General features: G+C 43.1%; 1 protein-coding gene across 1 annotated transcript; it reads left to right on the top strand.

The window, feature by feature from the left end:
- Positions 1–2,076: 2,076 nt before the first annotated feature.
- On the top strand, positions 2,077–26,686 carry LOC137899289 (SLIT-ROBO Rho GTPase-activating protein 3-like). The gene is made up of 23 exons (XM_068743316.1): positions 2,077–2,146; positions 3,383–3,554; positions 3,660–3,822; positions 5,234–5,296; positions 5,389–5,562; positions 5,778–5,906; positions 6,050–6,271; positions 9,417–9,518; positions 9,595–9,780; positions 11,591–11,675; positions 13,612–13,639; positions 13,902–13,998; positions 15,827–15,887; positions 16,010–16,087; positions 17,230–17,358; positions 18,501–18,606; positions 18,721–18,948; positions 21,641–21,696; positions 21,850–22,021; positions 22,867–22,971; positions 23,126–23,233; positions 24,329–24,431; positions 26,471–26,686. The coding sequence occupies exons 1-23, from the start codon at positions 2,077–2,079 to the stop codon at positions 26,684–26,686; spliced, it is 2,853 nt and encodes a 950-aa protein (XP_068599417.1).
- Positions 26,687–27,338: the final 652 nt, after the last annotated feature.

Below are 27,338 nucleotides of genomic sequence, written 5' to 3'. Positions count from 1 at the left end.
CCACAGGTCCAAATTCTGCAGCACCACGGACAGAAGGACCTGAAAGAGAAAGAGGGACAAACAGAGGGAGAGAGAGCACAAGACTACAGGGAAGAGAGAGAGATTACTCACATATATTTATAACATGAATAATTAGAGTGAGAGGGAGGAGCTCAGTGTGTCATGAGGTTAAGCCACCAGTGCTGGCCTTTGACAGCATATTGATTACTGTATTGATTAACTATAAGATTTGTTAAAGAGGAAAGTCTTTAGTCTCCTCTTGAACATAGAGATGGTGTCACGAACCAATCAGGGAGCCGATTACACAATAGAGTAGCTTGATAACTGAAAGCTCCGCCCCCCTGTCTGCTGTTGGACGTTAATTTTACGTCTGCGTGCTCTTATACCCGTAAAGAGCAACAGGGAGAAGAGCCAGGGGGGAAGGGCTGTGTACTTCCCCCCTGGCTCTTCTCCCTGTACACCAACTGCTGCACCTCCAGCCATCAGTCCGTTAAACTGATTCAATTTGCGGACACCACCACCCTCATCGGGCCCATCTCGGACGGGGATGAGTCTGCCTCTAGGGGGGAGGTGGACCGGCTGGTGTCCTGGTGTAGCAGCAACAACCTGGAGCTGAACAGCCAGAATACAGTGGAGATGATCGTGGACTTCAGGAAAGTCACAGCCCCACCGCCCCCCCTCGCCCTCACAGACTCCCCTACCCCCATCTCCATCATGGACTCTTTCCGCTTCCTGGGCACCACCATCACCCGGGACCTCAAGTGGGAGCCGACCATCAGCTCCCTCACCAAGAAGGCTCAGCAGAGGATGTTCTTCCTGCGGCAGCTGAGGAAGCTCAAGCTGGACCAGATGTTGGTGCAGTTCTACACCTCCATCGTTGAGTCCGTCCTCACCTCCTCCATCACCGTGTGGTACGCTGGCGCCACCACCAGGGACAGACACAGACTGCAGCGCATTGTACGTGCTGCGGAGAAGGTGATCGGCTGCAAGCTGCCATCCATCCAGGACCTGCATGTCTCCAGGACTTGGAGGCGTGCAGGTCAGATCACAGCCGACCCTTCTCACCCTGGACATGGACTCTTTGACACTCTCCCCTCAGGCAGGAGGCTACGGTCCATCCGGACCAGAACCTCCCACCACAAGAACAGCTTCTTCTGTAAGACTCATGAACACTTTACAACCGGTAACTTGCACTGTTCTGTTTGCTAATATACATCTGTGTATCCACTCCGGATGCTGCTGTTTTGTGATGTGTTCTGTACTTGTATAATTTTTGTATTTACTCATTACTGTTACATGTAGCACGACTTCGCCGAGAAACATTCCTAGTCTGTGAACCCTCATTGACAACGGCAATAAACTACTTCTGATTCTGACACCATCCTCATGTGACTCTTGATGATGATGATTTCTCATCTTTGACATCTTCCTCTTTTTTTATGAATCTCATAGAGCTACCATGGTATGTATGAAAAAATGTTGATAATACCATATGGACACTCACAACCCCCAATTGAATTGTCGTTAATTACTCTTCTTACTGATTACTGATTCTCCCATCCCCCATTCTTTCTCATTTTGTCTCACACTGCTGTGTTATTGTACACTCTGAGGCATGTCCCCATCCCACGTCTCCATTGACTGTCCGTCTGTCCCATTAAATAGGCCTTGTCTGATGTCACTTTCTGTACCTTTCCGTTTTGTCGCCATGGTGTCATCTCACTAAGTCCTTTCATCCATATTAACTTCTTCTCTTCCCTCTAATTTCCCTCTGTGTGCTGCTCAGACCAGTTCACCTATGGATCAGGATTCACGTCCCAAACCAAGGGGATTCTACGAGTACATCGACACCCCTGAGACCCGAGTCAAGCACAGCCAACCGACAGGCATGTCAATGCGTCACATTCAGTTGTAAAGCGGCGCAGACCAAGGTGTCTAGGCTGAAAGGTCAGATACTACAGAGCCGGAGCAGAAGCTGAGGTTTAGAGGTTTGAGGAGAGAAATCTGTCTGGCCACGAGAAAAATCAAGGTTCAGGAAGGAAGGTCTCAGTGGCAGACGAGAGTCGGGGGTCAAAGATGATGACATCACACGGAAAACTGAGGAGGGAGAAGGGGAGTCTGGCTGAGTATGAATCACAGATGAAAGGTAAGTCGCTGTACATGTGCTCATATCCTTCCCTCATCACAGCACACATCACAGTCATTTGATGCTCTTGCATTTAAAACAGCATTGATGCATGAATGTTCCAGGTGCCCCGCACAGCCATCCACCTGTAGGCTCTCAACGAACGTGTGAATGGATGCACTCAAACTCACTCGTCACGAGTTGATCAAATCCTTCCTTTGAGCATGAAGACAATCCATGCAGGGTCTCTCAAAGACACAGATTGGGCGCATGACCGTTACCACACCTTGTGTGTTGCTTGCTGTGCCTCTGTTTGCCATGGTCGGACGACTATCTTTACTGTACTACAACAGTGTATTTATAGTCAGTATTAGTGATGCTGTCTCCTCCTATCCAGTCAGCCGCAGGCTGTGTACTCACACAGGCAGAGAAAAAGAGTAAAGGGTGGAAAGAAGGAGCCGGGAAACAGAGTGGGTGAGAGTGAGGAAGAAAAGAAAGAGAGAGCCAGTAAGATGAGAGCTAGAGAGCGAGAGAGAGAGAAAGAGAGAGAGAGAGGGTGTGGTGTTATTAGTGAGCATATATTAGCCTTTTCAAACCGAAGTAAAGAGCCAACTTGCTGCAAGCGTAGCCGTGTTTACGTACAAGATTATGTGTGGAATACCAGCTTATGATTGGTTAAAGGACTGAGCTCCTCCTGCTTTGGACTTTGGACAGTCACAATCACACCTTTAAATGACAGGACTTACAGTATGCTATCAATTATTGCTGCCTGGAGCAACTGTGGCTAATATGCATTGTTGTATTTCCTCTCAGTAAATTATTTTCTTTATGATCAACTAAGCCGTGGGGGTTCCCAGACGTCATCCAATCCACCGCAGGCCTAAAGCGCTGCCGTGATCACAGGACATGGTTCTCTCTGTATGTGTGCATTTGCGTCAGTTTTCATTTCATAATTCACAAGTGCACATTAGTTTGAGTATAAGTATACTTTATACAGCACTCAGTGTCTCCATGCTCCATACTTTATACACGTAAGGTCTGCAAGCAGGAGCAAGTCTGACAAAATACAGCAAAGAAAGAAGAAGACGTCCCTCCTTCATTACATTTCAACTTGTACATGTAAACAAATATATCCATAGTAATCAAAATAAGTATATAATTCCTGCAAATATTCACTGTGCTTGCACATCACACTGGGTTCCGAATCCGCAGCATGTAGGGACATGAACTCCTTCTTTCCCCGTCTGCCTTTTTCAGACCTCCGGGCCCAGCTGACAGACCAGATAAAGATTTTAGACTCCCAGGTGGAGGTGAAGCAGCAGCAGCTCTCAGACCTCTCGGAGTTTCTCCGACGTCGAGGTGATATTGAGGCCGAATACGCCCGAGCCCTCGAAAAACTCACAGAGCGATTCACCCACAAGACAAAGAAGTGAGTGTGCACCCAGCGAGGGGGGGACACGTGTCTTCCCTAACGTTTGGGTGACTGTGGGCATTTCGTCTGACCATATCTCAGAGAGAATGCGCTTTTCAACAGGAAGGAGCAATGGGGACAGTCTGTGTGCCAGGTCTGGTCCGTTTTGCTGACTCAAACTCGTCTGGAGAGCCGGGAACATGCAGCGTCGGGCGACACCTGCTGTAGCACACTCACACAGCGGCTGACACACAGTGCAGAGGATACACACCGTCTGCACAAACGGGTGAGTGGCTGTGGTGCAGAGTCCTTCATTCACCTTCTTGCTTTTGAAGGTCAGGCTTCTACATTAAGCTACTGATTATACTGAATGCTGAGATACTGAGGTGTAGCAAAGCTGTTAGAGTATTATGTCACTGTGAAAGTGACAATAAAGGTGATCGTAGTCAAAAAACATCCTTCGTAAGTGGCTACTGCATTTTGAAAATCACATCTCAACGTTAAACTTCGAGCTGTATCTTGAGTCTATATCCATAAATCTGAGGTAAACAGGATTGGGACTCATTGGAGGACTTTATGATTCACAATGTTAAAAAGAAGAGCATCAAATAATCCTCTCTTTTTATCATGATCTACAATACATTTTCCCAAGGTCATTATTATTAGGCCATGTCTCCATCCTTCTGCTGCCGTCAATCACACTAGTCAAACACATGGACACAAGCGAAACTAGAAAAGCACTCAGAGAGCACAGACCTCCACCAAGCAGCTCATTCCGCTTGTAATTGGATCTACACCATCCACATGGTGATCTGGATCAGCACCAAGGGGTTCTAAATTGTTCTTGGTATATCTTTATACACGAACCATGAAAATAAAAGTGAATCAGAGTTGATGTGTATTTGTAACAGACTTTTGAATCCGTAAATAGAGTTTTCAATGTTAACATGTAATATTTTTTCCTAACGTCATGCTAGATCCGATCTGGATGAAATTCTGTGGTGAGATAGAGGCCCCCACCCTACATGACTGTGTCAGATTCCATAAGCATTGGTCCATAATCAATCGAGATATCAAGAAACAAATTTTGAAGCTCCATTGATTGCAATGTTAATGAAAATCTCAAATTACCGGTAATCCATAATCCAGGATATATTCTGGATCATTACCAAAATTAATCTGTTCCTGGCGAATTTCCCAACATTTCCTGAAAATTTCATCAAGATCTGTCCAGAACGTTTTGAGTTCTCTTGCTAACAGACAGACGGAGTACATCTAATTCTGACAGGAATGAGCTGCTCGGCGGAGGTCTGGGCTCTCTGAGTGCTTTTCTACTTTTTTTTTTCTTCTCTTTTTTCTTCTTATGCTTTTCTACTTGTAAAATAAAATGCTTTAAATTACCCAAATGTCAAAAAGCGTTTATTCATTACATGGAAGATACTGCATGTCCATAAAAATGTGTGACAAAAATATTGAAACATTCTTGAATCATGCCACAGAAATACTCGCATCTACGGTGGCCCTGAAGTGCAAACCCCTATTTCAAGTCTTGTTGCTAAGCTAAGATGCTCTCCTTGTAACATGAGCTTCATTTATATATATATATATAATTTTATTTTTTATATTTATATATTATATTTTAGATATAATGTCGTGAAATGTCCCATGAAGTCCAAACATACTTCTGTGAATTGCAGAGCAAAGAGGTTGGCATCCAGATGCAGGATGAGCTGTTGAAGGTCACCACTGAGCTGCAGACGGTGAGCCTTTTTTCAGGATCCATATATAACAGTATCAAGCTAATGTAGTATCTCAATGGCAGCGACTGTTTCTGTTGTGTGTCCTCATGAAGGCGCTGAAGACGTACAACCAGTACCACACAGACTGTCTAATAGCAGAGGGGAAGCTGAAGGAAGCAGAGCGATTGGAGGAGAGGCACACCGGCAAGTCTGCCGAGCTCGGCCTCAGCCAATCAGCCGGACAGAGGCGGAGTTCAGTCAAGAAAATGGAGAGGTTAATGGAAAAAGTGAGTACATGAATGTGTGTGCGTGTATGTGTCTGTGTGTGTGTGTGTGTAAGAGTCTCTCTTACACAGGAGAGAGAGAGACAGAGAGATGCTGGATGACATGAAGTCTCAGTATGTATCCCTAAAACCTAAAAAGCATTTTCTTTATGCCTTCATTTATGGTCATCATGCTCTTGTATACATGTATATATGTGTGTGTGTGTGTGTGTGCACAGAGACATGGCAGAGTGCAGGAGACCCAGCTGAAGTGTACTAAGGCTCGTAATGACTATCTGCTGAATCTAGCAGCAGCCAATGCCGCTATGAACAAGTACTACCTGCAGGACGTCAGCACCCTCATCGACGTATGGACACTGTCTGTGTGTGTGTGTGTGTGTGTGTGTGTGTGTGTGTTTATGACACCAAGCATCATTTCTCACACACGACTTTGCTTCCTCCACCCCCACCATACCACGTCATCATTTCCTCCTTTCCACCCTCATGGTAGTGCTGTGACCTGGGTTTCCATCTGTCGGTGGAGAGGGTGATGAGATGCTACCTGACCAGTAGGTGGCGCATCCAGAAAACAGAGGAGGTGGGGCTAAAGCAGCTGGAGGCTACTGTGACAACCCTGGACCAGAGTGGAGACAGAGATGCGTTGCTACAGCAACATGACACCGCCTTCTGCCTCCCCTTCAGATTCAACTATCACCCACATGAGGGGGACCAGGTGATGTCTCTGTGCTTCTTGTTTTAATTCCCAACAAAATCATTCTAATGTTTTGGGGGGGTTACATTTGGACATTTATACACTTATAGAGCCTATGTATAACAAAAATATTACACACCAAATAATCATTGAACCTTTGGCATATAGCTTATCTAGTACCTTTACTGGTTTTTGGCCAGAGTAGACACCATTAAACCTTTGGTGCAGGTCCAGGTTTCTTGTTTATTTTCCTCAACATTGTGGATTTTTTTTTTATTAAAACAAACAAACAAACAATTTGCAGATCCAAATAATAATGTGTCCAGCAGATTTAACAAATGTTACAGTTGGTTTATTAGTTAATCAACAGGATTAGAACAAAAAAGATATTGGACAAATTCGCATTGAAATTGGAGAATGAAGCAAGTCAGAAAAAAAGGCAGATCCAGGATTTCTTCCCTTAATTTTACTTTAACATTTCCCTAATGACTCATAAATGTCTGAATTGATTTCCTTGTTTATTTATTTTTTTATATTTCCTTCCATCCATCTATCTTCTTGTAAATGGTAAATGGACTATATTTATATAGCGCTTTATAATTTGGCCACACATCCACACACTCATTCATACTCCAGTGGGTGACTGCTGCCAGGCCCACTGGGAGCAATTTGGGGTTCAGTGTCTTCCTCAACGACACTTCAACATGTGGACAGAGGCAGGATTTGAACTGCTGACCTATCGGTCACTGGAACCGCACTACCGACTGAGCCACAGACTCCCTTTGTAGATGAGGCGTCCTCAATAATCTCGTCGTCCATCACTTTGTCTGCCTTGTGGGTCACAGGGGTTGGTGGAGCCTATCCCAGCTGACTACGGACGCATCACGATTCTTTTATATTTCATGTATGAATATTCTAAATCAGGCAGAACCAAGGAAAAAGTGGTGGAGGCTAAAGAACAAAGAGTGTTGTGTTGTTTTCAGGGAAGAGGTGAGACAGGTTCTGGGTGGACAAGAGAGGCTTCCAGACGACTGGAATACAACAGCTCAGGTGATCAGGGAGACAGGTAGGAGAGGACTGGGTGTGTCTTCTGGAAGGAAAGGAGACAAGGAGACCTGGTGGTGGAACCAGGAAGTGTAGTGTGTGTGCGGAAGTGTATACAGCAAGTGAGGTTGGATAAGAAGATGTGGGACATTGAGAGGACAGAAGAGAGTAAACAGGAGTACAGGTAGATGAGGCGCAAGGCAAAGGTAGAGGTGTCAAAGGCCAAACAGAGGTCATATGATGACCTGTATGCAGGTTAGATAGTAAAGAGGGAGAGGAAGATCTGTCCAGGCTGGCAGGACAGAGAAACAGACAGGAAGGATGTTCAGCATGTTAGTGATGAAGAGTAGAGACAGGAAGGATGTTCAGCATGTTAGAGTGATGAAGAGTAGAGACAGGAAGGATGTTCAGCATGTTAGAGTGATGAAGAGTAGAGACAGGAAGGATGTTCAGCATGTTAGTGATGAAGAGTAGAGACAGGAAGGATGTTCAGCATGTTAGTGATGAAGAGTAGAGACAGGAAGGATGTTCAGCATGTTAGTGATGAAGAGTAGAGACAGGAAGGATGTTCAGCATGTTAGAGTGATGAAGGTGTTGACAGAGGCCAGTAGTGTGTAGGAAGATGGAAGAAGTATTTAGAGGAATTAATGAATGAAGAACATGAGAGAGAACAAAGGGGAGTAGAGGAACATGTTGTGGACCAGGAAGTGATGAAGATTAGCACGAGTGAAGTTATAAAGGCAATGAAGAGGATGAAGAATGGGAAGGCAGTTGGACCGAAGGACACACCTGTGAAGGTATGGAAGTGTCTCGGAGAGGAAGCTGTAGAGCACATGTGTCAAACCTGTCCAGTGGAGGGCCGAGACACTCCAGGTTTTCTTTCCAACCATCTCACCAGCAGCTGATCTCACTAATGAGTTCCTTCTCTCAAATCAGAGGTGTTGATAATTACAATCACCTGCTTTATTGGCCGGCTGGAAGGAAAACCTGGAGTGTCTCGGCCCTCCACCGGACGGGTTTGACACCCCTGCTGTAGTGTTTATAACGGAGTTGTTTAATACAATCCTCGAGGGGAAGAAGATGCCGGAGGAATGGAAGAGAAGTGTGCTGGTGCCAATTTTCAAGAAGAAGGGAGACATACAGAGTTGTGGAAACTATAGAGGGATAAAGCTAATCGACCTAGGAGACGATACATGGACATAGTGAGGGAGGACATGCGAGTGGATGGAGTTGGGGAGGACGATGCAAAGGACAGGGTGAAGTGGAGAACGTTGATTTGCTGTGGTGACCCCTCTGGGGACAAGCAGAAAGTGCAGTAGTAGTAGGGGTGTCGACAATTTTTGGAAGGAAGGCCAGATTTGATCACATGAGCTTGTCCAAGGGTTAACAGCCCCAGATGGCAATATAATTATTATTATTATTTTTTATCAAAGATGCATATAAGTATCCTGTAATATTTTCATTTATATGCAACAAACAACATCAACATCTCCAGAAAATATTCCTTGTCTCTCCTTTACGATCATGTTTCAGTGTGTTTGGTGTGTTTTACTTACAGCAGCACAGATGCTATTGATCACTGAAATATTAGTGTGCAGGAATACTATGTGTACAAGGCAGATTTGATTTGTACACATTGCTACACAAAGCTGCCTGTATAGAGTTTATAGACTACAATCTAAGAATTCTACCGTACAATCCTGATTCCTGAAAGGTTGGGATAACTTTTAAGAATTGACAAAAAAGCAATCATTTCCCAATCGTTTTAAAACAGTTGCAGTTCAACTTCATACATTTTTGCAAATATATGCTTATTCTGAATATTATGCAAGCATCATATCTCATAAAAGTTGGAAACAGACAAACAGAAAACGTGGAAATTGTAGAATGCTCCAAAACACCTAACTAGACCTTTCCACGTGGAATGGTATCACGATCCGGTCTTAAAGGGACATCCTCAGAAAGGCTTTTCACCACCTTTTGAAGAAAAGTCTCAACAAGCTTATATTGTTGTTGTTGTTTTATTATTAATCCACCCTAGTGATTTAAATAAACCCTCTAATGGAATTCTCTCTATCATCTGATATTTTGTTATAGCCTGTTTTTGTGTTTTGTGTTTCAGGTGTGTGAGGTGAGTGCGGAGAGCCAGGTGAGGTATGAGCTGGAGACGAGATTCCAGCAGCTTCAATCTCGGCTTGCTGCCGTTACCTTGGAAACAGAGGAGGTTAGCTGATTATTGATAAAAGTTTTCAAATTTAATTTACTGATTTTACCGAAAGAGCATTTCTTTCTCTTCTCAGGTCAATAAAACACTTAAAGCTACTCTCACAGCCCTGCTGGACAATATGTGTGAAAGTGACTGTAACCCCTCCCCCGACGTGCCCAGTAGCCTATCACATGAGCCCCCAGGAGGAAGCTCCGCCCCAAAGCTAACTATTGCCAAGCGTCGAGCCAATCAGCAGGAAACAGAGACCTACTATTTCACAGTGAGTTATCGGTGTGGGCTAAATGGAAATGTTCAAAGTATTGTCATCATGCTGTGACCGAAACGTGTTTGGGGGCATGAGATGAAATAAACTGTTCTGTGTGCTATCTGGTAATCAGCTAGTACTGTTCTGTACGCTGACTCTAACCTGCCTCCAGCTGGTGCAAGTTGCATGTGCATGTGTTGACAGGTTGTGTTTCAGTGAACAACATTGTGTTAGTCATTCTGTGTACTCAATAGCTATTATTCATCGTTTGAATGATAGTTTAACTTGAAAAGCACCCAGAGAGCACAGACCTCTGCCGAGCAGCTCATTCCCCTCCTAATTAGATTTACACCGTCCACATGATGATCTGGATCATCATCAAAAGGTTATAAATAGTTCTTGGTATCTTTATACACCAACCATAAAAAGCAAAAAGTCTATCAGAGTTAATGTGTATTTTTAACTGATTTTAAATTGGGCGTTCAATTTTAAAATGCAATATTTTTTATTCTGGATCCGATCCGGATGAAATTCGGTGGTGAGATAGAGACCCCCACACTACATGACTGTCAAATTCCATAAACATCGGTCAATAATCAACCGAGATATTGAGGAACAAATTTTGACGCTCCATTAACTGCAATGATAACAAAAGTTTCAAAGTGATCCCTAATCCAGGATCTCTTCTGTATCGTCACCGAAATGTAATAATCTCTTCCTGGTAACATTCCCAAGAGTTCCTGAAAATGTCATCAAGATCTGTTATTGTGCTAACAGACGGACAAACTGCGGCGATTCCATAACATCCTAATTATCTCCGCCGAGGCGAGGCGGATATCAGTAAGACCACGGCTCTTAAAAAATATCAATCATGTTTTTTGACTGTTGGAGCAGTGCATTAACTTCACGAGTGTAGTGAAAGCCCAGCTGTCTATGATTCGTCCATGATGCACTATAGAGTGTTCCATAGAAGTTATTTTTCACTGGGCACAGACCAGTGCTTGGATTGCCACCTCCCTCAGAGTGACGCCATTTTCTCAAGAGCCCATTCGATGATCAGCTATAGTACCATTGAGCTATTTTTGGTGCTCCACCACACTACTGCTATAACAGCTGTGTTGACTAAACACAACACACCGTATCTAGCAACTTAAAGTTTATTTTTGGTGGTAATGTTCCGGCGAAAATGGGTAAAAATGTTTTAGTTTGTGGTGAAGACTGGCTCAGATATTTCATATAAGTGTCTGCGTTAACTTGTGGGGAAAGGGTAGAATATGTGACCTTTAATGTAAGTCACCCAGCAATCAAGCTCTCTCCTAGAAATTAAATTGAAGATGTGATAATCGAACAAGATCATACAAACTCCTGTATTTACCTTGGATATAATTAATAAGCATTACCATTGCAGGACTTGGCACTGGCTTGGCTCCCGAAAAGAGGAATAACTAAGGGCCAGTTGCCTATTTGGATTTAGCTAAATTATTTCATTTCGGCTGAATATTGGAATGATTTTATTCTCCAGTACAAAAAGGCTATACCATGCCATACCATTAGTAAACTTTGACTTTGTAACCTGACCTTAGTAAACAAAATAAATTCATACATATATATAGATGTGATTGGGTTGGCGACCCCACCTCTCACCTGTAGACAGCTGGGATAGGCTCCAGCATCTACAGCCGGATGAAGGGGCTGTAGATGAGGCGATTGGCAGCACTGATGCATGGTTACCATTGGTTACTGTGAAAGGCTCATAAAAACGCTGTGATGACTTTGAGGACTGAAAGAGCGTCGCTGTGCTGTGGCATTTGTTTTTCTGTCTTAGAAAGTGAAGGAGGTCCTCACCAGCAGCTCTATGACGTCCAAGCTTCAAGCCAAACATGATCTTCTACAAGGTGCCATACAGAAAGGTACTGTTCTAAAACCAAGAACCAAACACTGTCTCTAATGTTCCTCTCTGTGAGGGATCGGTCAAAACCCTGATACAAAATATCTTTGTAAACATAATTACATTTTAGGTTTTATTTTGTTGATTTCCCATGAACTAACAATATAAGACTGAAAAAGACAAACTGATGTAGCAAAACCAGCAATATTCTTGCTTGTTGCAGGGAATATTGCGATACTTTGTGGCACCTTGTGTTAAACAGTCTTGTTTTGGCATTACATACAGAGAAAATCAAGCATTATTTATTTACAATTTGTAATAATTTTACTATCGCTTGTGGACAGCCTGTCAAAAATAACAACAGAGATCGTTTAATGCTTCATGTAAATATAAATGATTCTTAAAATGAACTCGTGAACGTTTTCAGCTAACCTTGTCCGATTCAAGTGAACTCAATAGTTCCTGTTCGCTCCTCAGATAAACACGAAGTGATGATATAACACAGGAGTGGCTCTTTAACACAACATCACGTCAGCCATGTCCATTTGAACTTTTTTAGTCCTTCAGTGGGGAAATTATTTTTTTCCGTAGCAGCACCCAGGGAGCAACTTGTGGGGTCCGGAGCCTTGCTCAGGGGCCCCTCGGCACCACTCGGGAGGTGAACTGGCCCATCTCCAACTCCAAAGCACATTCCATACTTTTTGTGGTCCACACGGGTCTTGGGCTGGCCACCCTTGGGCCCCCAAGCCAAGTCCTTATGGACTGAGCCACTGCAGGCCCATGTTAGTGTCTGATATTTGGTTACTTGCAGCTCTGAGGATGCAGAGGATTGTTTCCTTTCTGCCCTTGCAGGATATTGAAACAATATAGAAACTCTGCTGATGATCCAGGGAGGCTAAATTTAAATTCTTTCACAATAAACATTGCACCTTTGTGAAGTTCTGGACGTTCATTTGTAGCTCACCAATGTCACCATGTTTCACAACTCATGATTTCTGGGAATGTAGAGAGCCAACAGCCAATGTCTTCACAAATAATAATAATAACAATTCATTGGTCTTATATAGCGCTTTTCAAGGCACCCAAAGACGCTTTACATTGTGCATTATTCATTCAGTCCATACTTGGTGGAGGTGAAGCTACTATTGTAGACACAGGCTGACAGGAGCGAGGCTGCCAGTTTGCGGCATCGGCCCCTCCTGACCACCACCAACATTCACTCGCTCACTACATTCACACAGGCAATGTGGGCGAAGTGTCTTGCCCAAGGACACAATGACAGTGTACACACATGTGCCGGAGCCGGGAATTGACCCACCAACCTCTCGATCATAGGACGACCCGCTCAACCACCTGTGCCACCGTCGCCCCAAATGTTGATTTCTCGTCCATTTTTATCAGCTATGCTGTTTCTGGGGAACTGAAATTATGGTATGGTAAACGGACTGCACTTACTCCATCTTCGCAGTGCTCAAAGCGCTGAACACATTCACTCACTCACTCACTCACTCACTCACTCACTCATACCCCAAAAGACATGCGGGCAGTCAGAGCCGGAATTCGAACCGCTGACCTAGCGGTCAATGGAAAACCCGTCTACCATCTGAGCCGCCCGAATGATGATCAGATCCTCCACGTGGCGGTTGGTGCATCGGACCAATACACAACTAGCATAGAACTTCTAACACGCATACTGAGCATGCATTTCAAACTTGACATTTTTATTGGAGATTCTGATGCGTTATGCTAATAGCAGCTAATGTAGCTTTGAACTACTATCCACTCTCCATTGAGGCTGATTCACTGAGCATCACTCAATAGCATAAAGTGCCTTTGGAAAAGAACATAGTAGCCGCAGCATCTATAAAGAGGCTTTAATGAGAACGTGTGTGCCACGTTTGCACCGACACCCAAGCAAGCAATGACTCTTTCATTTGTTCTCTATTTGTTTCTTTCAGCTGAGGCTGTTGACAGTGACCCTTCCAGGTAAACAGAGTATTTACTCAGCACACACTGAAGTGAGAATGACTGAGAGAGGCTTGGAGATATGGAGAGAGCATAGAGGATACGGAGAGGAGAGGAGGAGAGCTATTAAATTAAATTAAACTAAAATGCTAATCTGGACAATATTCTGTGGTGGAAAAAGCAGAATGTTGGAGGAAGGGGATACTAAAACGGTAACTGATAACATCAAACACCATTGAATCTATTGATAATAAAATGTATTATTATTTACTATATTTCCCAGAATGCAATGTGCACGGACAGTGCGTGTTCGGAAGTCCAGACCTGTTTCCGTATTCTTCCACACACTCTTCACCTCAGACATAATCTCCTACATACAGGTAACACGCACACACACACACGCACACACACACACACACACACACACACACACACACACGCACACGCAGAAGCCGACCCGTCTTTTAACCCTGTTGTTTGCTTGCTGCATTGGGCTGCACGGCTATTCAACCCTCCAACAGAGATCACTGCGAGAAGCCCATCAGGCCAAGGTGGACGAGTGAATGGGTGATTCTTGCAGCTCGTGCTCGCTTCTTCCCCAGCGTGCGCATAGCTTACTGCTGCCCCCCCCCCCCCCCCTTTGATCTCCTCCTCCACTGGGAAAGGGATTAACATGTGTTGCCTCTTTGCTGCCTCCTCTCTCGACTCCTCTACTGAGTGTATCTGTGCCCTTCCCGCTACTTCTCAATCTCTGTTCACCTTATTTCTTTCTCTGCATCCTTCTCTAATCTGTTCCTTCTCTGTTCTCTGCTTGGCTTTATGCAGAAGAAGAAGGAGAATGTCTCGGATGCAGGTACCAAACCCTTGCTGTCACTCCCTCTGTCATACGTTTACACCAGTGGGCTGATTCCCACGCTGGCCAGGCCCTTAGCTACCATTGAGGAACATGACGTTGTGTCTCTTTTCAACTTTTGGTCAGCAACCTGGTTCAAGAAATACTTCCTAATCATGCATGAATGTTCTCTTTATCTTTTGTACATTCAATCAATGAATTGCACAAACTTCATAGACAAGCAGACACATTATATATTTACAGAAATATGAAAACAAAACATGAATATAAAAATAGAGTATTGAAACAGAGTAATTTGGGTGATATGACATATTCCAGATATTCCCCTTGTTGTTATTACGCATTGGTGGCACTTGGAACACTCTCTCAGGCCAGCAGGGTGGACTGGAGGAGGCTTGGGTAGGATGAGACTGTCCTTTAGTGAGGGCAGCTGCACGCTGCTGGCTGGTCCGGCCAGCTTCACGGTTCTCTGGACGGTTCTCCCGTCAGATGATGCATTTGAGCATACAGGAAAGTTGAAGAACCGTTTCTCTCTGTCTCTGAAAAAAAACACAACAAACAACAATGCATGAGATCAATCAAATCAAAGTCTCCAAAAGGTAAACAGTAGAAATCGAAATGTCCACCGATGCCTCCAAACCACACTGATGGATCCAGTGAGGACGCTGGACGGCACCCCGGTAGAATGTGCACTATGCTAGGGTATGCCGTAAAATAGACGAAGTAAAAAAACAACAACATGAATACAGAACACAGCACAAAAACAGCAGCATCTGGAGTGGATACACAGATGTGTATTAGCAGCAGTAAAACTGGAATAATCATGCAGTGCAAACAGAACAGTTCAAGTTACCGGTTGTAAAATTTTCATGAATCTGAGACAGAATTATTAAGTGTTCATGAGTCTTACAGCCGAGGGGAAGAAGCTGTTCTTGTGGCCGGAGGTTGTGGTCCGGATGGACCGTAGCCGGTCCATCCGGAGAGGGTCAAAGAGTCTGTGTCCAGGGTGAGAAGGGTCGGCTGTGATCCGACCCACACGCCTCCGGGTCCTGGAGAGATGGCAGCTTGCAGCCAATCACCTTCTCCGCAGCACGTACAATACGTCGAGGTATTACTGTAAATACAAGAGGAAAGCCTAAATAATTAATATTAATCAGAATTTGTAATTAAGCACCCTTTTATGATCTGCTTCCCTCTTTCTCAATTTCTTCCTGATTTTCCTTGCATTGCATTGACCTAATACATTTTCTCACTTTGATTTGATTGTAATTGTCAGCCTACTTCTTTGCGTCCCCTCTCCTCCCACCGATTGTCACGCTCTCATCGCTCCTCCTTCGCTCCTCTGTCTTCTGCAGAGCTCTGGGCAGCAGATTCCTGTGGTGGTTGAAAGCTGCATTCGCTTCATAAACCTTCACGGTGAGTCAGTCTTTAAGCCATGCCCAGGGCAGTAAGAACTGAGTGGACGGTTTTTGTTGTATAAATATGCCCTATTGGTGCCTGTGGATATGCATTATCATCTGTATCTGTGTGTCTGTCAGGCCTCCACCATGAAGGGATATTTAGAGTTCCGGGGTCACAAAGGGAGGTCAACCTCATCAGAGATGCATTCGAGAGAGGTGAAGGAGTTTCCCATTTGTATTGTATCCCATTTACCTCCAACGAAGAGAGCGAAGTCATTGTTCATGCATCAATCATGTTTCCGACTTGAAATCATTAGTTCAGATTTATCTCCCTCTCTGGCGTGCTATGGCATACCTGTCAACGAACAAGTTTGTCCCGTATTTCTGTCAGGGAAAATATGATTTTTTTTTGAGCAGTACGGCATCTTGTGGAAATTAGTACAGGGAAAACTGTAGATACGGCAAAATCTATAATAAAGCAGCGATTCTGAGAATACTGGGCCAAAATGCTAAACGAAGATAAAGTTATTGAATCTATTCGCAGTTAGCAGAGGAACTTCTCACTTTCCAGTTCCGTTGTGGTCGGCAACACATGCGCAGAAGGATTTCCGCCACTTTTTAAATGCGATTCAACCCCCGATGCCTTCCCCCCCCGGATCAAAGAGTGGACACTGTAAATGTGTTTTATGCATCTGTTCTGTTCTGTTTTCAGAACTAAGCTTGTTAAAAAGTCATAAATCCTCGAACTGCGTATGCAAAAGGATCATCCAGTGGATAACTGGCGGTCAGTAGAGATGAAATAGAACCAGTAATCTTCATCAATGTCTATATATGGAGCTGTCAAGTGCTGATCCTGAGCTCCATTATTAGCCGGCTACATTTGGCGCTCAGGATCAGCACTGGACAGCTCCATAGGTAGTCGGCTATAAACGGAGATGTCCGGTGCTGATCCTGAAGGAGAACTTCAGCACTGGACAGCTCCATAGGTAGTTGGATATCAATAGCTACAGACACTCTGCCGAGAACGTGAATTGATGAAGATAATTTGCTGGAGCCTATCGCAGCTTGCTATGGCCGAGAGGCAGGGTACACCCCGCATGCTTCGCCAGTGCATCGCGGGGCTATGAGTAATCAATTGACATAAAAATATTGATTATTGCTCTTTTCGAATGAAAAACAATGAAAGCCTGTGGCTCCACAATAATCCGATTCATATAATTAACTAATAAGGCAAACTTTGCTTCCTGACGAAATGACTCTGTCCCTCCGTCACCCTGCTGCGCTCAGCTGTCGTGTTTCTTTAAACACAAGCCCTGCAGCTGAAAACATCTGCCTCACATCTGTTGTCCTTCCTGTAGGAGACGATCCACTGTCAGACGCTGATTGTGACCTGGACTCCGTGGCTGGCGTGTTGAAGCTCTACTTCAGAGGCCTTGAGCCTCCCCTCTTCCCTTACGACAGCTACTCCCAGCTGCTGGAGTGTGTCCGTAAGACCCCTTCTTTCAATCAACCGCTTTGTTTTCCTCTCTTTTTGTTTTCACAGAGTGCCGGTTTACGCTGCCAATCTCTCAGATCAATCAAATAAAAATACATTAAAGTGTTTCAGAATATTTTTAAGAGGTAACAAACAGACAAATGTTAATGCTTGCAATAACATTTATTTTGAACTACACACCCATTAGGATTAAGATTAAACTTTAATTTCACAAGAGCATTCAATGCAAATAAAATGAATAAAATACCCGAGGGAAGCCTCACACTCTATAAAAAGTAAATATATATTTATATATAATATAAACTCTAATTGAATGTTTGGAAAGAGCAACTTTAGCTCTAAGAAGATGCTAGCATGTGCATAGTGTTAGCTGATTGTATTGATTTCGCCTTGGTTCTGGGTGGGTGGGGTCTGTAATTATCCTCAGGGATTTATTGAGGCAGCGCCGGGTGAAGGGGTCCTCCATTCGAGGCAGCTCACACCCCGTGATCCTCTCTCCGGTGCGAACGACCTTTGCGGTCCCTGCCCGTGCAGCTGCCGCACCAGGATGTAAAGCTGCTTGTCAGGAGGCGCTCTACTGTGCCTCTGTCGTGGGTCTCAGGCCGAAAAGCTTCAGGCGCCTGAGTCCGTACAGACGCTGTTGAGCCTTTTGTTACGACTGCCGTGACATGGCAGTCCCAGGTCAGGCCTTCTCAATGTTCAACCGCGGTATTAGAAGGTGTGGTTGGATCTTGTCCTTGATCTTCCTATAGTCCACCACATTCTCCTTGGTCTTACTAACATTCAGTGAGAGGTGATTGTCCACACACCACTGCTCCAGGGTGGCTACCTCCTCCCTGTAGGCCGACCCACCACGACGTGGTTTGATTTCTGTGGATTCTCTGATGATTATATTGACTCGGACAACGCGATGAAAGGGCAGCTCTCCGGCTGCTGACCTACATAAAGTATTTACCCATGAAATTGTTGCCGGCAACAAATTCAGAAAAAGCACATACAATGTTTTGTCTTTGATTACATATAAGTGAAACCGCATTAGTGCTGCAGACAGGGACGAACTGTAACAAACAAAACTAGAAATGAAAGTTTGCACTCTCTGCTTCAGCTTCTTCTCTTTTTCTCTGGCGTGATCAGAAATCGAGGCTGTAACAGAGAAAGCTGCCCAGATTAAAGCCGTCGTCTCCACCTTCCCACGGCCGCTCCTCATCGTGCTGCGTTACCTCTTTGCTTTCCTCAATCAGTAAGATGCACAGTGTGGAATATTCTGTTACATACATCACCTGTTACTGTCACAAAATCCAAAGTTGGTGTCAAAAGTTTTTTTTAAAGTTTTTTTTTTGTGTATTTTCCCCAGTGTGTCTCAGTACAGCGATGAAAACATGATGCAACCATACAATCTGGCCGTCTGCTTTGGTCCAAGCCTGCTCAGGGGGATGGATGCTGATGAGGCTGTTGCTAAGCAGCCCCAGGTCAACGATCTTGTCAAAACTATGATCCTGCAGCATGACATCATCTACCCCAGCCAATCAGAAGTGCCGGGCCCTGTATATGAGAAGCACATGACTCTGGAGCAGGAGTATTGGTGAGAAATTATATAATATCATAACTACTATTGTCATAACTACTATTTGAAAATAGTTAAATAGGGAGTTTAAACAATATTATCACAGAATAAGACAGATTTTAATGTTAGAATTAAGCAATTTAATTTACAACCTAATGCTAACATTGCTTTATTTTCATATATAACCTTTTTTTTCTCAACTTATACCTGCTTTAAATTCCCCTGGCATTTAGTGATAGATATAAATATACTTATCACTCTGATCATCAATCAATACATTTTACTCAATGGAGGCAGCTTTCTGCGGCAGCAGCCACTCGACTTGAGCCTGGGGGGGCCCTTCCTCGCCGGAGCCGGGGGGCTGCTGCTCCGCACGTTATGATTGTCCCGCAAAGATAATTAAGAGACAAAAGTAAAATATATATTCAGTCAGTCGTCCACTGTTTATTGTGAAGATAAACTTTAGTGTCCGACTGCCTTTTGCTGTTGCAGTTACTGTAATGAAAATGTGAAACTTAACAACTTATCGGGAACACACAATAATTAATTCCGCCTTTTTAAATTAGAAAATATATTTTTATAATATTGGCGGAAACAGAATTAATAAAAATAAGGATACAACTTTTTTATTTATTACCTTTGGACATGTTATTGTATATATTTATTCTTCTTCTAATGCTGCACTGTTTGAACACACATTTTTCTCTGTTGTATTTATATTTAATTTATGCAATTAGAGAATAAAAATAAAAATAAATCCCTTTGAGAACTCCTGATCTTTCACTCTTTTCCCTCAATGAAATTGATTATTTCCCTGTTTCAATCAGCTGTTTTAGCAGCATCAGTCGGTAGCAGAAGTATATTTTGATGCACCTTCTGGGTAACTGATTCAGTGACTCAAATAACTCAAAAGCACGATTCTCTTTACTGAGTGACTCATTTAAACTTGATTCAGTAAAAATAATCGAGTTTACCATCAGTAGTTTCAAGACATATGGTATTTTATATGGTTTTTATTCTTACAATGAAATTTGGCACCGTGCTTAAAGCATCTCTCTGCAACTCCCAATGCTCCATGTAAAACCCGTTTAGCACTTTAAACTTGGCTCCTCTTGGATTCTGAACACAAGAATCCAATCTCTCAATATGTCTAATATCTACTATATGGGAATTGAGCTTCTAGAGCAGGGGTGTCAAACTAATTTTCTCCAAGGGCCATATTAGCATCATGTTTTCCCTCCAAAGGCCAAATGTAAACCGTAACACAGAAAAAATGTAACTAAATGTAATGTCATTTAATGTAAAATAAATGTAACTACTCCTTAACATGCTGTTAAATAACTATTTTTTTATTTAATTATTTAGCTGCCACAGTAATTACAATAAAATATTCAGTTTTGATATCACTTAAAAAAAAAAGATAAAGCCATACTGTAAATGAGAAAAATCATAAGTATGAACCAAAGTTTGTGATGGGAATAAATTATTTTTTATTTAATTATTTAGCTGCCACAGTAATTACAATAAAATATTCAGTTTTGATATCACTTTAAAAAAAAAAGATAAAGCCATACTGTAAATGAGAAAAATCATAAGTATGAACCAAAGTTTGTGATGGGAATAAATTAACACATCTAATAATGTGAAAAGTTCCATTCAAATTTAATCATCACGCAGGAACAAAGATAATCGATACAAAATCAAAGCAAAACCAAAAAACCACCACCTTGTCTTGTCATGGACATGCAGAAACCAAAAAAAAACAACCGAAGTGGGCAAGATAAAGAACATTCCCCGAATCAATGCTGCGGAAAAGACGTCACTTTCAGGATCAGCACCGGACAGATCCATATGTAGCCGACTACCTATGGAGCTGTCCAGTGCTGATCCTGATCTCCATATGTAGCCGGCTACATATGGATCTGTCCGGTGCTGATCCTGAGCTCCATATGTCGCCGGGGTCAACATGTCAGCACATGCTGGAAAAAATAAAAAAGTTCAAATAACTTTCAATAGTCACCTCCAGCAGATTATTGATTTCCTGACTGCAGCGTGTTGCTATTGTTATTGCCATGTTGCTGAATTTTTCAGTTTGATCAGTTCAGTACTTAAGTTACAAACATTGCATATTCAATTGCATAGTTGTAAAAACATATGGATAGATTATTGCTGTCATTATAACATAAATCCTTTCAATTGATCAGGTTAAGAAAACCACACTACTCCATCGATCAATAATCAAACTTATTCAAGTAAATATTAAATAATAAAGAAAGAAAAATATCATCCAACACAAGTTATGACATTAACTTTAGCTAACTAACTCTTTTGTCACAGTTGAGAGGGGAAGAACTGCAGAACAACCAACAAATGTGGGCTGTTCAGAACATGTGTAACAGATGCAGCATTTTACAAAAACAAATGTCTGCACACAGCTACCGGGGCCACAAAAACTGACTTGGAGGGGCACATTTGGCCCCCGAGCCTTGAGTTTGACACATGTGTTCTAGAGCAATGTATTCAATAAATAATGTATGTATGAGTATTATTGGTGACTTGGTCCCATCTTAGTACAGCACTTAGGTCAGATGGCAATTTCACATCAAGCCTCCTGTGAAATTGCGTACTGGAAGTGAGTAATTGCACAAAGAGAAAAGCCTGACAGTTGATCTGTGAGGAACTGTGAATAACCGCAGACTTTTTTCTGCAGTGAGCCAATCGCAGAGGAGGGAGATGGCGAGGCTGAGCATCTGCCCAATGAAGATGGTGAGTGCAGGCATCATGTACACACGAATGCACCACGGACAAAACCACGTTTACAGTGCAAACATCGACTTTATGCTATAATTCATTTATGTTCATACATCATAATGATTGTGTGTTTGTTGTAACCACATTGTGTGTTTGCTGTGTGTTCAGAGTTGGAGGCTGTTGCTATGTTCGACTATGTGGCGAGATCTCCAGCAGAGCTGTCTTTCAAGATGGGCGAGCTTCTCATCCTTCACAGCAAGGCCTCTTGTGATTGGTGGAGAGGTGAAGTGGGCGGGGTTAAAGGTCTCATCCCTCACAAGTACATCAGCGTGCTGGATGGGTGAGTGACGCATTTATTTCCGAACCAAGATTGCCAAGATGGTGCTCCTTGATGACAGGATGTTAAAATCCCATTCCCAGTTTGAGGCAGTCTCTCCTGTAATCTTCTGCGTTGTCCTCCAAACTGAGTCAAATACTTCTTCCTGACTGCCAGATTCCTTCAATGCAAAACAAGAAAAGTTTAACTAAATCTGCAAAGTAAGATCTACAGGAATGCATCACATTTTTGTTGATGTCATTTAATCACAATTGAAATCTTTCACTTAATTTTGGTCAAGGTAGAATAGATTGCTTATCTCCATGGAGGCTTTGACCAGCACTGGAGATGTGTTTGCTCGATGTGTATTCTTCAGTGGACTACAGCCCATGGAATAATAAATAAGATAAGATAATATGAACAATATTATTATTGCAGACTGAGCTGAGATCAGAATGCAGCTGAAATCGATTCCGTTCCGTGTCAAAGCTGACAAGTCTTCTAGTTCAGGCATAAATAAGCAAATAATGCTACAAATGCAGTTCTAGTTTTCTAGATGAACATTATCAAGGTCACTTTATTATGGTAATGCTACTTTATGTGAGGGGATGGAATGGGAAATTGGTCTTCCTTGGTTTGCTCTGAGTGATGTCAACAGTATTTAAAGCCCTTTAAAATCACCACATTTCACGAAAGTAATATTTTTGTCTGTTGTGTTGCTTTGTGTGGTATCGTCACACGTATATTCACACTGGCATCTTCTCCTAACTGCAATTATTTTGTGACCCCCGCCTTAATATCACATCTTAGTTTGCAGTAGCTGGAAAAAAATATATGCTTAATATCTCTCTTTTTTTCTCCTCCCTCAGGTCAGAGCGAGGAAAAAGAGATGACGGAGGAGGAGGAGGAGGAGGAGGAGGTGGCAGCACTGGAAATTTGACCGTAGAAGATCCACAGACGGAGAATACAGTCCGGTACAAATACACAAAGTCACAAATCTCCTTGAATGCACAGTGCGATGCAGTATAATGCATTCACACGTAGAGCGCACACAGACTGAACCGCCAACTTTTACATTGCTGCATATGAATGCAAGAAAGTTACAAATGTTTCCGCACACATTGACAGGATGCGGGTTAACAGTGACAGTGCTTCGTTGCCGGGGAGACAGAGAGGAAGTGAGGGCAGCCCTAGTCGAATCCCACCAACCTCCCCCGCTGCACGACACCTACCAGTGTAAGACTGATGCACCGCAGACGTAATAACTCCATCCACCATCCATCCATCCATCCATCCATCTGTTCATCTCATTTTCTAATTCTACCTCATGCATGGACTAAAACTGCATTTAGTGACAGTTCAATATGATGCATTTTTCTTAATGAACACAAAGACAATATTGTGATGTCTTTAGGATGCTGAGAAACTTCACACAACTTTCCAACAGTATATTAAACTCAAAATGTGTTTTAGAGAAAATGTGACTAAAAATGTTCACTAATATGAGTCACAAATGGTAAAACGTTCACAGTTATTTTAATATTGTTTTGAGAAATGTAATAGAATAAATTATATTTTTTTGTAAGGCAACCTCAACTTTTTCATTGCTTAAGTATAACATATACTCTTACAAGCTTGTCAAACAATGCTATTAATGCTTTTTTTTTTTAAATAAAGAAATACAATTAATATTATGCAGAATTGAGTTCAGCCTTTTCGCCCGGCCCTCCAGAATATTTTCTGTTTCTCATGTGGCCCCATGGAAAACATAATGGCTCTAACGTGTGCACAGGTGTGAGAAGAAAATAGTTAAAATGAAACAGAATAAAATCAGTACTATTTAGTATAGATGCGGATGAGAGTGGGATAAAACTTATGATTCAAGCTTCCACCTTCTGATTTTTTTTTGAGGAGCTCAGAATGTTGATCAAATTTTAGGTAGAGAAGAAAGAGAAGAGCCCTTATTGCAGCCTGGGAGTATAGATGGCCGATTACAAATACGCATGCATGAGTATTTGAGTACTCCAACATGAGAGTATCCAATTCTATGTGCTTCTTTCCACCTTTATGATAATTATCCAATTTTAGCCAGGCAAACATCTAAACATCGACTTTGGGTGGATGGTCGTGGTGGTTTGGCGAGTCATGTGATGTGATGATGAGATTATTAATTAATAACGGTGAGAAAATAAATATGGTTTATTTCTACACACTTCAATTTTGAGATTTATCAAGAACCGTCATTTAATGGATTTTGAAGAGAAGCTTTTCATATCAGGTTTGTCTGTCAGAAACACTTGTGGGGTTTGTCTCTAATCTTTTGTCCTGTAGGTCTCAGGAGCGAAGACATACTTTGGACACTGTGAGGCAGGGCGGCTTCAGACCCACAGACAGACCTCCATTTGGTCAGACAGAGAGGACAGCGGTTGACAAGGTTGGTGGTTCACCCTGCGATGACCCAATAATCCAGCACTGAGTGCGTTCACATCGTTTCAGGTTCCTCACACAGGAACGAGTGTTCCTGGAGTAGCAAACAGATGATAGCTGTATTAAAATATCTTCAACATACAGCGCATCTAGGATCAGCTTCTCATCTTCAACAATGACTCACTGACATCTGAAGGACATCTGGAGAATCTCAGTGCTGATTGGCTTTTTGCCGTTGAGTTTCACGCAAATGGGAAAATAACCACCAGAGACACCCTGACAGACACCCAGACAGACACCCAGACAGACACCCAGACAGACACCCAGACAGACACCCAGACAGACCCACAAACAGACACCCAGACAGACACCCAGACAGACACACAAACAGACACCCTGACAGACACCCTGACAGACACCCAGACAGACCCCCTGACAGACACCCAGACAGACACCCAGACAGACACCCTGACAGACACCCAGACAGACACCCAGACAGACACCCAGACAGACACCCAGACAGACACCCAGACAGACCCACAAACAGACACCCAGACAGACACCCAGACAGACACACAAACAGACACCCTGACAGACACCCTGACAGACACCCAGACAGACCCCCTGACAGACACCCAGACAGACACCCAGACAGACACCCTGACAGACACCCTGACAGACACCCTGACAGACACCCTGACAGACACACAGACAGACACCCAGACAGACACCCTGACAGACACCCAGACAGACACCCAGACAGACACCCAGACGTAGACACAGCAGAGCAGACAGTAAAACAGAGGCTTGTACCGGCCTCTCGCCCGTTGACTGCTGGGATAGGATCCGGCCGATGACGGACAAAAGCGGTTTGGAAGATGATGAGATGTTTGTAGAGAAATCTCTGGATTATTGTGTAGCTTCATGTTGCGTCGTGGCTGAACAGACTTATCTCAAAATTCAGCAATGTGGCCTACGAGAGGACGGTTTAATTTTAAACATATCACCTGTTACACGTCACACCTGATACACGTCACACCTGATACACGTCACACCTGATACACGTCACACCTGATACACGTCACACCTGATACACATCACACCTGTTACACGTCACACCTGATACACGTCACACCTGTTACACGTCACGCCTGATACACATCACGCCTGTTACACGTCACGCCTGTTACACGTCACACCTGTTACACATCACACCTGTTACACGTCACACCTGTTACACGTCACACCTGTTACACGTCACACCTGTTACACGTCACGCCTGTTACACGTCACGCCTGTTACACGTCACACCTGTTACACGTCACACCTGTTACACGTCACACCTGTTACACGTCACACCTATTACACGTCACACCTGATACACGTCACACCTGTTACACGTCACACCTGTTACACATGATGTCATGAGCATGCGCTAATGTCAAGTTGTCATCACTCGATGTGATGATGCGTCTTGAAAGTCACATTTGCTGCTTGCATTAAGGGTGTGTGAGATTGACAAATATATATATATATATATATACATATATATATATATGTTTCAGTGTTTTCTGGGATTTTGTAGACATGTCTTCTTAATAGGATATAAATTATTCAAGAGGCCTCTTTAGTTCTGAGGCTCGAGGTCACACCTTTACATTTGTTAAGGTCGCACCAGAACAATGGGGTCAAAAACAATGTTGATGGTCATTACAGTTGCTGAACAACCCAAAGTAATTTTGTAATTTCCACTTTAGATTTGAATGAAACTATGTTCTTATTGTTTAAATGTTGGCTGTGGGGTTACCCACCTAGTGTTTCTACCAGCACCCTAAAAGAAGGTGAAGGCTGTCCCTGCTAGAACTAGTGACGTCACAGTTATGATGATGCAGAAACATTAATATGATGCGACAGTCGCCACCACTATGAGCTGAAGCGCAGCCCCAACGCAGCTTCTCCTACAGTTGTGAGGTGTCATTAGGATCAGCCTTTACACAACGAGGGTGACTGGGGAGCTTCATTCCTCTTTGTCTTCTTCTCTCTCAGGATATGATCAGCCGTCAGATGAACTCCGTGTTTAAGGAGCTCCTGTCACGCCAACCCAACATGCAGCAGCCCACCCTTGCTGCTCCTGCCCCTCCCGTTCTCCCCTTGTCCTCCTCCTCCTCTTCCTCCTCTTCATCTCTTCCTCAAGCTGCCCCTGCTGCCAAAAAAGTAGGATTCAGCCTCAGAGGAAGGGCACTTTTCAGGCCGGTGGAGTAAGAGAGAGGACAGGACTAGTGATGATGATTATGCCAATGACGTTCTGTGAAGATCTTGATTTATATTTTTGACATTTGTATAATATTTTCATCTGTACCATGTCATAGTGCCGCTAGTCTCTGTGCCGTGTTAATGTCAGTCCAGTGTGTCTGTTTACAGCTGCTTTAAGGTCTTTATCTGTACCGCTCGGTTTTTTCCTCCATTCTTTTGCAAGTGTGGGAGAATCAGGGATGTTTGATCACTAGTGGAGTTCACCAGGCTGGCTTTTTGAAGTGGTTGCCATGTGGAAGTAACTAGAGACGTAGGCTGCCCTCTAGTGGTTTACCCAGATAATATTTACTTTGTTTAAGCACAAAAACGAATATGTTGGTCTGAGTGCCTTCTCTTCTTTTTCTCTTTATTTACATTTGCATTTATTTCACTTGAAAAAGACCTTATAGGTTTGAATTCTCAATATGTTTTTTTTTTATAATATGATCTAGGAGCATGTTCATGGAACCCCAAAGTGTTGAATATAAAATAAATTTATTATGTAACAAACTGTGAAATATATGTAAATGAAACAACCATATGTTAAATAAATGGATAAAAGTTAACAACTCATTTGAAAAAAACAATTCACCCTTGTTTAATAATTATAGGTTTATTTTCA

Source organism: Brachionichthys hirsutus, chromosome 2, assembly GCF_040956055.1.
Source record: "Brachionichthys hirsutus isolate HB-005 chromosome 2, CSIRO-AGI_Bhir_v1, whole genome shotgun sequence".
Lineage (NCBI taxonomy): Eukaryota > Metazoa > Chordata > Actinopteri > Lophiiformes > Brachionichthyidae > Brachionichthys > Brachionichthys hirsutus.
The sequence above is the reverse complement of the archived record's forward strand: the minus strand, read 5'-3'. Positions and strand labels throughout refer to the sequence as shown.

Coding starts and splice junctions, on each gene's coding strand:
- LOC137899289 (XM_068743316.1), top strand. CDS start 2,077: ATGATGACATCACACGGAAAACTGAGGAGGGAGAAGGGGAGTCTGGCT. Junction 15,888..16,009: donor TCGCTTCATAAACCTTCACG/GTGAGTCAGTCT, acceptor TGTGTCTGTCAG/GCCTCCACCATGAAGGGATA. Junction 21,697..21,849: donor GCATCTGCCCAATGAAGATG/GTGAGTGCAGGC, acceptor CTGTGTGTTCAG/AGTTGGAGGCTGTTGCTATG.